At 40.3% G+C, this 13083-nt stretch overlaps 3 protein-coding genes across 4 annotated transcripts in view; all 3 read left to right on the top strand.

Moving 5' to 3' along the window:
- galns (galactosamine (N-acetyl)-6-sulfatase) overlaps nt 1–8390 on the top strand; it is a 23176-nt gene extending 14786 nt beyond the window's left edge. The window contains exons 12-15 of one of the 2 annotated variants that reach the window (XM_032527609.1): nt 2294–2415; nt 3765–3833; nt 6784–6901; nt 8072–8390. In XM_032527609.1, coding sequence (XP_032383500.1) covers nt 2294–2415; nt 3765–3833; nt 6784–6901; nt 8072–8158 — 396 coding nt within the window. In that variant the 3' untranslated portion in view covers nt 8159–8390. The remainder of the gene's footprint in view (nt 1–2293; nt 2416–3764; nt 3834–6783; nt 6902–8071) is intronic. The other variant, XM_032527683.1, reaches the window with a different exon arrangement.
- A 252-nt stretch (nt 8391–8642) lies between these two features.
- Nucleotides 8643–10384, top strand: cklf (chemokine like factor). The gene is made up of 4 exons (XM_032531058.1): nt 8643–8847; nt 9186–9341; nt 9438–9533; nt 10005–10384. The coding sequence occupies exons 1-4, from the start codon at nt 8758–8760 to the stop codon at nt 10113–10115; spliced, it is 453 nt and encodes a 150-aa protein (XP_032386949.1). The 5' UTR covers nt 8643–8757; the 3' UTR covers nt 10116–10384.
- Nucleotides 10385–10429: 45 nt separating this feature from the next.
- LOC116697878 (CKLF-like MARVEL transmembrane domain containing 3) overlaps nt 10430–13083 on the top strand; it is a 9351-nt gene continuing 6697 nt past the window's right edge. Inside the window, exon 1 of the mRNA XM_032529474.1 lies at nt 10430–10769. Within this exon, the coding sequence (XP_032385365.1) occupies nt 10653–10769 (117 nt within the window). The 5' untranslated portion in view covers nt 10430–10652. The remainder of the gene's footprint in view (nt 10770–13083) is intronic.

A 13083-nucleotide genomic window follows, 5' to 3' on the forward strand; every position in this document is an offset into this window, starting at 1 on the left:
CTAGCTGTCTGGATTGACCCTGCAGAGATCTGAGGAGCAGTTAAACATAGTCCTCATAAATCCACTGGAGTTTAAAATTCCAACACAAAGAAAGCGGTGGGAAACAGACATCCGGCCAAAAAGTATGGCGTCCCAGAAGGGTCACGGCAAGATTTTTTGAGGGGACTACTTTCGCAATATGTTTTGTGTTCCTTTGCAATAGGTTTTGCGTTACCTCGCTTAACTTTTCTTCTTCCATTCCGTTTGAACCATGTGTCTATTTCCACTCAGCTGCCCAGCGCAATGAGCTCGTTGCTTTTTTTTACTTTGAGCTGGGACTTATTCTGATATAGACCTACTGCTCAATAGACACATTCAAATTTCATATAGGGTAAAATCAATAGCCTATTTCTTAAATGTATAAAAAAGAGAATGTCAGAGGTTTGTATGATGTGGCGATGAACAAACCCTGAATTATTAGAGAATCTGCTGCTCCCTAGTAGCGTTACAAATAGAGAACATTTGTTCAGGGACAAAAACGTGAAAATACAGCCTTCACTGCGGTTACAGTCAACTATGGCTACAACCCTTCCAGTTGCTTATATGATTTTTTTTTTACCTATAATAGTCTATATTCCTGCATTGTGTGGGACTAATCCATTTAATCAAATCAGATTTACATCAACATTTACATCCCGGTCTGGTGTCTGTGTATGGGCTGTAAGGAACATGTGAAGTAGCGACCAGATGTGACCTGATGTGATTTGACTTAGTTCACGGCAGTTTTCTTCTAATGAGCCGTCAAATTTCCACTCAACTGCCCAGCACAACGCTACAATATGAATCAGCTCGTTGAATTTTACTTTGAGCTGGGAGTGCTGCTATACTGCTTAGGGCACATTTATATGTTCTATAATCAATACCTATTTCCTAAACAAATGAAAAGATAAAGTGATCAAATTATCAGAAAATATGCAGCTCCCCTCGGAGCTTTATAGAGGCTTCGTTCATGTTTTTCTCTTGTTTTTTTGTTTCTATGGTTGTATCAAATTAGACAAATAACTAATGTTATTAATGAGACAGTAAACAAACAGGTAACATATTTAAACACCACCTAAATTAGACACCGCATAATATGCCGCAATAGACCCAAAATGACACTATAAATTTAAAACCAAATATCCTTAGCCTTGTAAATTATTATAACACTGTTTTATCTAATTTAAAATCAAATACAATGATATTAGATCCCAAATGTGTTACAGTAGATGCCATGCTACTAAACTGTAGACACAATTTTTACCAACCTGGACAATAAGCTTAATTAGACTGCAGGCTGTTATTTTAAGAATGTAATACCATATTGGGCATAGCGTTTAATCAGACAAAACCCTGAGAGCTCAGAAGACAATACATTTATTTGACCTTAATTTAACTTTCACTTTCTTATGTGTCATTTGCTGTAAACTAAGTCAAATCACATCAAGTCACATCTGGTCACTACTTCACACGTCCTTTACAGCCCATATGCAGACATCAGACCATGATGTAATTGTTGATGTAAATCTGATGTGATTAAACGGATTTATCCCACACAGTACAGGAATATAGACTATTACAAGTAAAAAATGAACATATTGGTGACTGGAAGGGTTGTAGCCATAGTTGACTGTAACCACAGTGAAGGCTGTATTTTCACGCTTTTGTCCCTGAACTAACGTTCTTTGTAACGCTACTAGGGAGCAGCAGATTCTCTGATAATTCAGGGTTTGTTCATCGCCACACCATGAAAACCTCTGACATTGGGCATTCTCTTTTTTAAATATTTAAGAAACAGGCTATTAATTATACCCAATATGGGATATGAATGTACCCATTGAGCAGTAGGTCCATGTCAGCATAATTCCCAGCTCAAAGTAAAATGCAACGAGCTGATTCATTGCACTGGGCAGCTGAGTGGAAATAGACACATGGCTCTGAAGCAATGGAGGAAGAAAAGTGTTAGGAGGGAACGCAAAATATTGCGAGGGAACGCAAAACGTCGAAAATAATGACATCTGGCGGATTTTTCGTTCCCATCGAAGCAATCCCGGAAGTGGAACATTGTGGATATAGGCTATCAAATTAATGAATACTCCTAACTGTCCACTGGATTAGGATTGTACTTTTCAGCCTCCTTTTAATTAGTAATATAACAAGTACAAGCCAATCTTGACATTTTCTTCAAATGAGGAAATACATTTACATCAATATGTATCTGTTCTAGTGAAAAACAAAAAAAGCTTTGTGTTTTTTTGTGTGATTTCTCTTACAGGGCATCAACTTCTGTCCAGGTCAAGAGGTCCAAGGTGTGACTACTCACAACCAAAAAGAGCACACACTGCAGCCAATCATTTTTCACCTGGGGCGGGATCCTGGGGAAAAGTTCCCCATCAGGTTAGTTCTATTGATGTATTATTAGACCTGATTAGACCACAGATTTTGTTTGAAGTTACCAGACTGTTCTAGCTTTTCTGGTATTTGCCTTTACCCACTTAGTTATTATATACACATTTATGATCATTGTTTATCCAAAATCTCACTGTGTAAATATTTTTTTACAAGCACCAATTGTCAACCCTACAATATCGCGGCAATATAGATATTGAGGTATTTGGTCAACAATATTGGGATAAAAGATTTTTTCCCATATCCCCCAGCTCTAATCTGGATGCAATGTTAATGGTGGAGCCCCGTTCATTCCTTTGAGAGTTGCTCAGTGGCGCATCCGCCAAAATAAATTAGACAGGGAGTCAACCAGGAAAAAGTGAAGAGATGTTAGAAAATGAACTGGAGAGGTGTGAGAACAGGAAAGCAGTTTGCCTGTTGGTAGCGCAGAATGTGTATGAGATCAATGCTGATTCAGTGGCATGAAAAAGATGGATTGATCCACTCAGCCAGAGCGCGCCTGATTACACACACTTTGTGATTGCAAACAGCTCCTTAAAGATCACTATCAGGCCCTCAAACCCTCTGGTGCACCCCTGCAGGTTAAAATTGCAAGATAAATTGTTCAGGTCTAAATTGAGAATGAGTGCTGTTTAATAGAGTTTTTTGTGTCTTTGCCTTCACTCAGAGAAGAGTTAAGAATTGCTGAGAGAATAGGGTGACGCCAGAGGACACATACGGCCAAGGCTGAACTAAGACTATTACTAAATAAGGGTGCAAAGATAGCTGAGTGTTGCCTTATACTGCATACTGTCAATGCAGAATATTTATGTAATCTTTTTTAAAATAAAGAACGCAAGCTGACGTCATGACTAATGCATTAAGATAAAACCACTTTTATGAGAGAATATTCCTTTTTGTGCTCAGTGTTGGCTTTGGCTCCCTCCTGCCATAAAACCTCTTATTTGCCTCCTGCTCAAACTCCTTTCAGTTCTGAAGTGAGATTGGATGATAAAACATTAATGTTGTTTTTCAATTGCCCACCTTTTAGCCTTCCTATAAAAAAAAAGCTAAACCAATCAATATGCAGCCATGTGTTGTGCTGAGTGCTAGATGTGCAAACACACACCAAAAACACACACTCATTTTTCACCTCTCCCGTTCAATTTCTCTATGAGGTCACGCCACTTGTGACACCCAGCTGCTTGACCTGTTCTTGCACTGTTCTTCTGGACAGTGCAAGAACAGTGAAGAGGTGGATAGAAATCCACTCTAATCGGCAACATTCATTCCCCTTCCTCTCCAGTTGTTTTCTCTTGTTACTTCTCTCTCTTTCCACCTACTGCTGTGCACCTCAGTTCACTTTTCACCACTCAGCTGCTGTCCCTCTGCATCCACATCCACTGGGACTGTTCTCCTCCATCCTAGTTAAGTGTGTGTGTGTGTGTCTGTGTGTACACATGTGTATGTGTGCATTTTGTCCGTGTACTCCTCGGTCCCCCAGCTGGACTGGCTGCCTGGCCATCATTAATCTCTGTCTGCACCTAAAGAGCCACTTAAGATGATGTAGGGCCTGTCTGCACAGATACCTTCACTACTGTCGCAGGATGTGATGTAGCAAAGCACACACACACACACACACACACACACACACACACACACACACACACACACACACAACACACACACCACACACACACACACACACACACACACACACACACACACACACCACACACACCCCACACACACACACAATCTCAAGTCCAGAACAGTCACCAATAAAAACAGTACAGACTATAAGAATATTATTATGCAATCTAGGAAAGCATGTGGGAACAAAAATACGGTATTTTTTAGTTTCTAGTAGTTTTAATTTTGTTTAACTGATAACAAACAGAGGCCTAGCCACATTTGATTGGAGTTTGTGGTCCATTTGTTCAGGATGAAGCACAAACCCAACCAGGTCGGCATCTACCCAACTCGGCGAGTTTGGATCCCCTTTGGATTCATTCACAGCCTTCTGCTGCCTTCCACTTCGCCCTCCTCTGTGACCAAAGGCCTGGAGGTTAACACATCCTACTTTCACACCACCTACCTCAGCTCATGTCCCCGGAGCCCCGGTCATCCAGAGTGTAGTCCCAGCCTTAACACTGCAGGCAGTCCTGCACAGTTTGGCCTCATCTGCTGCCTGCCACAAAGCTCTTGTGTCCCCAATCAATAGTCCTTACTAAAGTGCTCAATTTCCACCGGGGTGGAGAAGGTGGTGGAGGGGAGGGGTAGGAAGGGCAGATGCATTTGATTGTCTCCTCAATTCTCCCACCTTCTGCTGTGTGTGTGTGTGTGTGTGTGTGTGTGTGTGTGTGTGTGTGTGTGTGTGTGTGTTATGAATCAGTAATCAGAGTGGTGACACACCTGAGCAATGCCCCTATCCCCCTTGGGTGCCATACATTATAAATCAAAAGGCTCCATTTGCATACAGCCTGCTTATTATTCCAGATTTTGCCTCTACTTCAGTAAGCTAAGGGTTATAATCATGATAATGAGCTGTGCTGACTTTGGTTTTTTTTCATTATTTGTTTGCAAAGGGGGGCATAAACAAATGATATTATTAGTTTTTGATTTAGAGGTCTGCAGTGTGAGATTTTCAGTACATAGACAAAACAATAGAAAAGTTAAAGTCTTATGCAAGCTTCTTTGTGCATGGCATGCTTTGCTTGCAGACTTCTATGGAGGAATTGAATACTTATAGCAGCCTGATAAATCTCCCTTACATTTATTTCTATTAAGTTGCTTAATCACTTAACACAAAATGAATCGCAGCAATCAGTAGCGGGCACAGATACGAGGATGAAATATCCCTCTCGCTGATCCAGATCGGGCGGATGCAGAATTTGCGATCTTAGATAGCTGAGGCAGTTTAATCTAAGTGTCTGATTTTTAACCAGTTTTTCCGTATCAGCCGGGGTCACAATGCATAGATAGTTAGCTTATGACGAATGTGGCACACCAGGAGAGAGACTAATTGTAATACCAGTTGAGTAATTGTAGGGCAAAGTAAAGACTGAGAGTATCAAGGAAAGGAGCAGGTGCTGGCTGATGGAGGAAGCCTTGCTGCCCTGTGGGAGATCCAAAAGGGAGGGTAGGTGTGAGCTGGACAGGGCCTGGGGTTATTACTCTAATTGACACTTCACCTCACACACATGCACATGTTCCCCAGGGGCCAATCAGAGGGCTGGGTTTGCAGGGGAGGGAGGATAGAAGGCTGGCACAGGTGCTGCCGGCGAGTGTATCAGGGGTGTAATTGCACTGCTGATATTTGTCTATCTGTGTGTCACGCCACCAGACGCCCACTCCCACAGCACACACACACACACGTGTGCACACACAGCCCATTAACCCTACAGGTCCTATTGAGAGCAGCGTTCCTTTGAAAGCCTTCGGGGCCCCTCTGTTTTACACACTGAATATAATAATGCACAGAGGTGCTTGGGCTCACTGGTGTCCAACAGCAGTAATTGAGAGACAGGGGATGGGATAAGGGTTACATAGTTCACCCTGCTGAGTGCGCTTTCCCAAAGGGTACCCGAGTGGACAGCGTGTGTGTGTGTGTGTGCGTGTGTGTGTTTTGTCGTTAAAAGCTAAAGCTTGCCCCGTCTCTGATATAATGAGTTAAGCATGGAATGGATACATGTGCGCAGTGCATTCACTCAAATACAAAAAGGCACACATTTAAGTATTATGTTCACGTGTGTGTGTGTGTGTGTGTGTGTGTTTGTGTGTGTGTGTGTGTGGGTGGGTGTAATTGTGTGTTTGTTTGTGTGGTTGTGCGTTAGGCTTTGTAATGTATAGTAAAAAGACTGAAACAAAAGGACAAAACAGATTAAGACTAAAAATAGATTGTGTTTTTGCGTTGTACAACCGCAGTATGAGGAAGCGTGTGCGTGTGTATATTTACATGCATGTGACCAGTAGATCGATTCAAACTCATTCAGTGTCTTTGTTGTTGTGCCAATGTTTCAATTTTTTTAAATTCTGATCTCAGTATTAGTCAGTTTGTCAATCGACAGAAAAATAATCGACTACTTTCGATTAATTGTCTCCATAATTTTTCTTGCAAAAAAATGCCAAACATCCGTTGGTTGTTGGTTCTTAAATGTATGAGGATTTGCTTCCAGTCTTTGTCATGTATCATTGTAAATCTTTGGGTTTTGCCGTCATCTTAGGCTTTGGGAAATTGTGATGGACATGTTTTTCATTATTTTTTGACATTTCCTTTTGATTAGTCTAAATAATAATAGATAATAGACGGATAACAGATAATGAAACTAAATGTTAGTTGCAGCTTTACTGACCATCTGTATTGTGTGTTTGCAGTGTTTTGACTAAGGAGTACCATGATGTGTTGAGCAGTATCTCTCCAGTTGTGGAGCAGCATAAGAAGACCCTGGTGCCAGGTGTTCCCCAGCTCAACATGTGTGACTTGGCGGTGATGGTGAGTTTTACATAACATAAATATCAGGATGCACTTTATTGGTAAAATTGCAAAACTGAATAATTATTTAGTAAATAGACTTTGTTGTATGTGTAGCAGGTAACTCTGCTCCCAATAAATCCAAAGCCAGTTCAGTCTGCAAATCAGATACTGTATGTTTCTGTTGGGCCAGCAGCCCTCACAGCCTTATCTGTTATCTGTCCTCTCCTCACACTTGTACATCAGATAAATACATACAGTAAAAAAAAAGTTGATAAAGCCTTTATGAAAAAAACTGAGAATCATTAAAAGTTCTCTGTTTACAGTCTGTCTGAGTCTGTTGACAATTAATGTTTCACTTGAACAGATTAAGCTTTAATTTCCATATTTTTTCATCTAACCTGCTCCAGAATGTGGATCATGTTTGATGGAAGCATAGGTTATGACCTTAATCCGGACCCTTTCTCCTTAAATATGTCTGTGTAATACTTTTGTGAAAAGAAAACATCTCCTTTAGGATTATTTAAAGAAGCTAAATAATATAAGCTAAACTGAACAGTTGCTTTGTCACCCTAAAGCGCCACAGAGTGTGAGCTCCACTGCTCTGGATTCATTTGTGGCATAGCACTGCCCCCTTGTGGTAAAAGAAAATAAACCCACTTGTGAGTAGGGTTTGAATAAATAATTTTGGGCGCTGTCCTATGATGTAATGTCTCATCCTGTGTCATAAATCTGGTATCATAAGCATTATCTTCATATTGAACTGAAACTGAACGTTGACAAGTTTAATATTTGGTCTTTTGAGATATTATCTGACTAAAGTTCATACTGGAAACAATTGTCCAGTGTGTGTTATGAATAAATTCTGCTAAATATGATGCAACTAGCAATGCATAACATGCATAACTAATGTAGCCCTACATTATTGTTCCAGTAAGTTAACCTTTTCTTGTGCTAAATCTTAAACATAGTGGGACAATAATTATTTAATGGCACAGGATACATGTTAGTGCTAAGCTTGGAAAAGAATCATAAAGGACACAGCGCAGTCAACGGTGGCCACCTCGTAGCCAAATACTCTCATGTCACAGGACAGGACGCAAATCAGTAATACATCTTCATGGAAATTAACTAATATCTCTGATAACATTATATTCTTGTGCATACTGTTATGGTCGCTCTCTGTTACAGAATTGGGCCCCTGCAGGATGTGAGAAGTTAGGAAAGTGTCTTAAAGTGCCCAAGTCCGAGCCCTGGAAATGTGACTGGCCACACTGAGACGATGAGGAAGCAAAACCTGAAGATGTGCCTTTCTACAGAACAACAGACAACCCTATTATTTAAAAGGATATGTTTCTGAATTCTTTGTAAAATAGTTGATGTACAATGTTAAAGAGAATGCCATGTAAACCAAGGGAATAATGTTGATATAACAACTACATTGATTATGCAATTAGCTTTTTATAGCTGTGATTTTAATGAGCCATTTTAAAGTTCTACCTGTTCTGAACGCTGCATTAAGAGCCACTGGTTTAAGTCAGGACTCCTTAATGTGGAGTAGATAGAGAAATGTATTTATTTTTTAATCTAAGGTAATAAATGATATCATGATGGATTATTGGATTAATACTGTATCCTTGTTATATGCATACTGCAAATGTGGGTTTTAATAAAAAAGATTTGTCCTGACAGAGAACACATTGCACAGTGTAAGTCTTGTGTAGCTTCTTCAGTAGTAGTGCCGAGTAGCACTGGTGTGAAAATTATGCACATATTCTTACTAACAGTCATTTCCTAAACACTACAGCTGAAAGGAAATCGCTTGTTTCAGGAAACCGAAAGAGTGAGCTGTCTTTCGTAAATGAACTCATACCATCATGTCAGAGGACCATAATAGAACAACAACCATGGAGGCGGACAAGGCTTTTATCAAATCCAAGAGGGGGATCCTGAAAGTAGCAGAGATGGTGAGACAATCTGCACATCACCAAAAGTCGGAACATTTTTCAGCAACCGAAGTACCTATAGAGCTTAGATGTGTCCTGTACACATTACAAACGCTTTTACCCTTTAGACGAGGCAACAGTCACAAAGTTAATGCGATGTGGAAACATTAGCGGAGACTCAGTTCCTCTTTTTCTACATAAACTGGGATGTGAAACATGTTGTATGAAGGAGGCAGTGAGTGAATCAGAAGAATTGATGCGCTGGTTTCTGCCCAAGTTTAAATGCACAAAGTTTTAGAATTAAAATTTTCTATTATTGCATTAACCATCTGTCTGTTGTGTCTCTGTCTCTGCTTTAGGTGACTCTGTTTGTGGCATTTGTGTGTTTTGCTGTAGCATCCACACCAAAGTACATTGCAGCCACTGTGTTGGAGTTTCTGATCACTTCCCTCCTGTTGGTGCTGTATGTGTTCAAAGTCAACAAGAGGCTGACTTTCTTCTTTTGGCCTCTCATTGTGGGTGATGCTTTACAACACATGCAAGTTTTAGCCAAAACTATACATGTGCTATTTTTAAAGTTCTTAAGTTCTTTGTTCTTTTTTTCTCTTCAGGATGTTTTTAATTCAGCGTTTGCAGCGGTCTATTTTATTGTCTTAAGCCTGGTGGCATTGACTACATACACTGTCACAGGCACACTGGTTGGAGGGGTGAGACATATTTATTTTTCTTTAATCTATAATGGCAATCTCAGTTATGTGGGCCCATGTTTATATGTGGATTTTATTTTAACCGTATACTGTGGTGTAACCCAACAATATGAAGTGTGAAGATGTAGCCTCTCTCTCTCTCTCTCTCTCTCTCTCTCTCTCTCTCTCTCACTTACTTCCACTCCATACACACACACACACACACACACACACACACACACACACACACACACACACAACACACACACAGCACCACACCACACACACACACACACACACACAATATCTTACATCTATTTCCTGACCACAACCACAACCTGCCTAACCCTAACCTTCACCACTAACCCAAAAATCTACTTTTCCCCAATTGCAAACATGCATAGTCCTCAATTAACTGATCTCTTATCTGACCCTGGATGTGTTGACATGCATAGTGATGCATTTATTTCGAAACCTGCTCTTTATTTGCAGATAGTTGGTTTATTGTCAGCTGGGCTGCTGTGTGTGGACAGCTACATGCTTTTCAAAAACATCACATTCAACAATCGAAGAAGTGAAACCCAGGATCAAGACAACCAATGACTACATGAAACTAGTACAATATACTTTGTGAGCATTAACAGGTTCAAATCCATACCACTGATTAATTTACTTTAAAGTTATTGTAAGGCTTTACTCTACAATGATTCAGAGTCCCAGTGTTGTTAGTGTCCCAGCATATCTAACATTCCAACTGTATTCAAATTGGTGCTGCAACTTCTTTTTGAAAGTAGTTTTTCGATATTTTAATTCGACAGAAATCTAATGTACACAACAAATAATAATAAAGATTTGTTTTCTTTTCCTTGTGACGTCATGAGTTGGATTACTCTTTTCACCGAGTGGCTCAGGATTGTGTTGTATGCAGGGGCATCGCATTTCACATCTGGAGAAAGCAGATGTTGCTCTTTTTGGGAAGCTCGCGCTGCGTTTCCGCGCTGTCATTGTTTCCGTTTCCACCTCCGAGAAGCCTCACGCCTCCACATATCTTTTTGTTTTGCCTTGAATCCGTTACGTTACGTGGTAGTTTCTGCTTTCTGTAGTTTGAGAAAAGTTGATAACTTTCATTTTTTTCCAGCCATGGGGGACATCGAGGCTCCCAACTCAAATCGGCCACACCAGAATGTCCTTCTCTCTGTTCTTCCGAGCAAAGAGTTCGCCTCCTCTAGGAAAGGAATGCTGCTTATTGCTGAAGTGGTAAGAAACTACGAGAGGGATAACTTCTGAAACAAACTCTTACTGTGCCATAGTTTTCGCCAAATGCTCACAACAGTCAAACCGCGCTGCGTTTTGGATACTATTACTTTTCAGTGTTCTAACAGTTATATATGGAAGCTGAAGGCAACAATATGCTGCTTTAACGCACATTTAGAAATAACTCTGTCATTTTGAATATGGGTCAGTCAGTTTCCGTCACAATGTTTCCATTTGTAAAGGGAGGAGCAGTGATGATTTATAGCAACTACTAGGTAAACTGCCCAAAGACCACTCTAACCATTTTGTTCATTGCAAAGAGTCATCTGTGCTGTCATGGGATCAATTTAAATAACGGTCTAAGCATCTTTCAGTCTCCCAATATTCAATTTAATCGGCTAATATTAAAGTTCGTAGAGAAGTAATTGCTTTTTATTGACTGTTCAAGTGGATTTTAACAAAGTGTGTGTGTTTGTGTGTGTGTGGTGGTAAGCAGTGTGATCAGTCTCATGCATCTCTTAGAGGAAGGGTCTTCTTGTTATATACACCCTCACATTTGTGTTATTTGAAAGAGCAGTCTTCTTCCTCACAGTCACATCCTTCAGAGTCCTGATTGTGTGTGAATGCAGAACTCAGCAACCCCCCCACCACCACAATCACCATACACACACACTACAACCTCTTTACAGCTACTCAACAATGTGACTGTGATCTTCACCCCGAGGCTAAAATGCTTCTGCATAATTAAACCAAAAGCCCTTTGGCCTCTACTGACATCAGACAGCAGCAGTGTGTCCCACTTTGTGTTTACACTTGCATTGAGTGGTAAGACTATAGGACAGGGATACACTCACAGACAGGGTGTCAGACCTAACATCTGCAATGTATTACAAGTTATGGTTTGGATGGTTGAACTCCCTCTATTGTTGACATTTTAAGGGTCAGTTTAAATACAAAATGAGGAATACATTTTTACTTATTATAGTATCTAGTCATGCAAATGTTGGGTTGAGTGAGGTAAACTTTGAGTGTTAGTATATCTCATGGCAGTCTTAAATGAGCCCACAGTCACTGAACTCTACTTTTGGAGTGAACGCAGACTGTAGCTTTTCCATTCATGGGCGTATTAGTCAGACACAGATCCTGCTGAGCATGCATTATTATACACAGTGAGTGGGAGAGCACTGTGTATTTCTCATTAGGATTCTTCTCAGTCTCCGCCAACAACAGGCTCGGTAAGGAATATGAAATCACAGGGTGTAAACTTAATGTGCTGAAAAAAAAGATTTCTGTAGCGTTTGAAACCTGTTCAAAATGGTATACCCTTTAATAGCTTGTTTACATTTTGACTATACATGTCAACTATAGTCTGGCTATAACCAGACCAAGCCAAGCTCAATAGATTTGAGATTGAGCATTGGTCTGGGGAGTCTGCTCAGTTGAGTCCTACTATGATTCTACTATTCCTAGCCATCTTAGCTGCAAACAGCTTTATAACTTACAATTTCGTAGGCAACAACAACTCCACAAGTCAACTCAAGCAACTGAATGAGCAGAGAGACAGTCCAACCCGCAGACTCAGAGCCGGAAGCTCGCAGACCATGGGAGTCACTCCAGAACTCACAAGCCCTCGATGACTCGTGAGTTGTCGATGCTCGCGCAAGTCAGTCAATCCCACGAACCAGCCAGCTACGTTGTCATGAGTGGAGCAAGTGAAGTCTCTCCTCGAGCTCAGAGTAAAGCAAATCAACAACAAAAGTCATTCTTTTACTTCTGAAATAACATACAATGTTCTGCACTTAGCCTAGTTAGGCCTACTGTAGGTTTGGTGTATAAATGTAGTATGTTAAAATGCAATTAGGTCGAGCAGACAGTCGATTAAAAAAAAACAAAAATTCATTTATTTTTATTCCTAGCAATACTGACTCAAGTGACTTGCACAACCAGGTTCAGTTTAGTGAGTCAGTATAAGGCAAGGCAGCTTTATTTGTATAGCACATTTCAGCAACAGGGGAATTCAAAGTGCTTTACACAAAAACAGATAAAACACAAGAATAAACAGTTAAAAAATTAAAACAGATAAAACACATGAATGAAAGTTACAGTGCAGTATATAAAATTAAACATTAAAGAAATGAACAACCATTTAAAGAAAAGCAAGGTTTCAGCCTTGATTTAAAAGAACTGAGAGTTACAGCGGATCTGCAATTTTCTGGGAGTTTATTCCAGATACGAGGAGCATAGAAACTGAAAGCTGCTTCCCCCTGTTTAGTTACGACTCTGGGGACAGCAAGCAGACCTGTCCCAGATGACCTGA

Source organism: Etheostoma spectabile, chromosome 1 (assembly GCF_008692095.1).
Source record: "Etheostoma spectabile isolate EspeVRDwgs_2016 chromosome 1, UIUC_Espe_1.0, whole genome shotgun sequence".
NCBI classification, from domain to species: domain Eukaryota; kingdom Metazoa; phylum Chordata; class Actinopteri; order Perciformes; family Percidae; genus Etheostoma; species Etheostoma spectabile.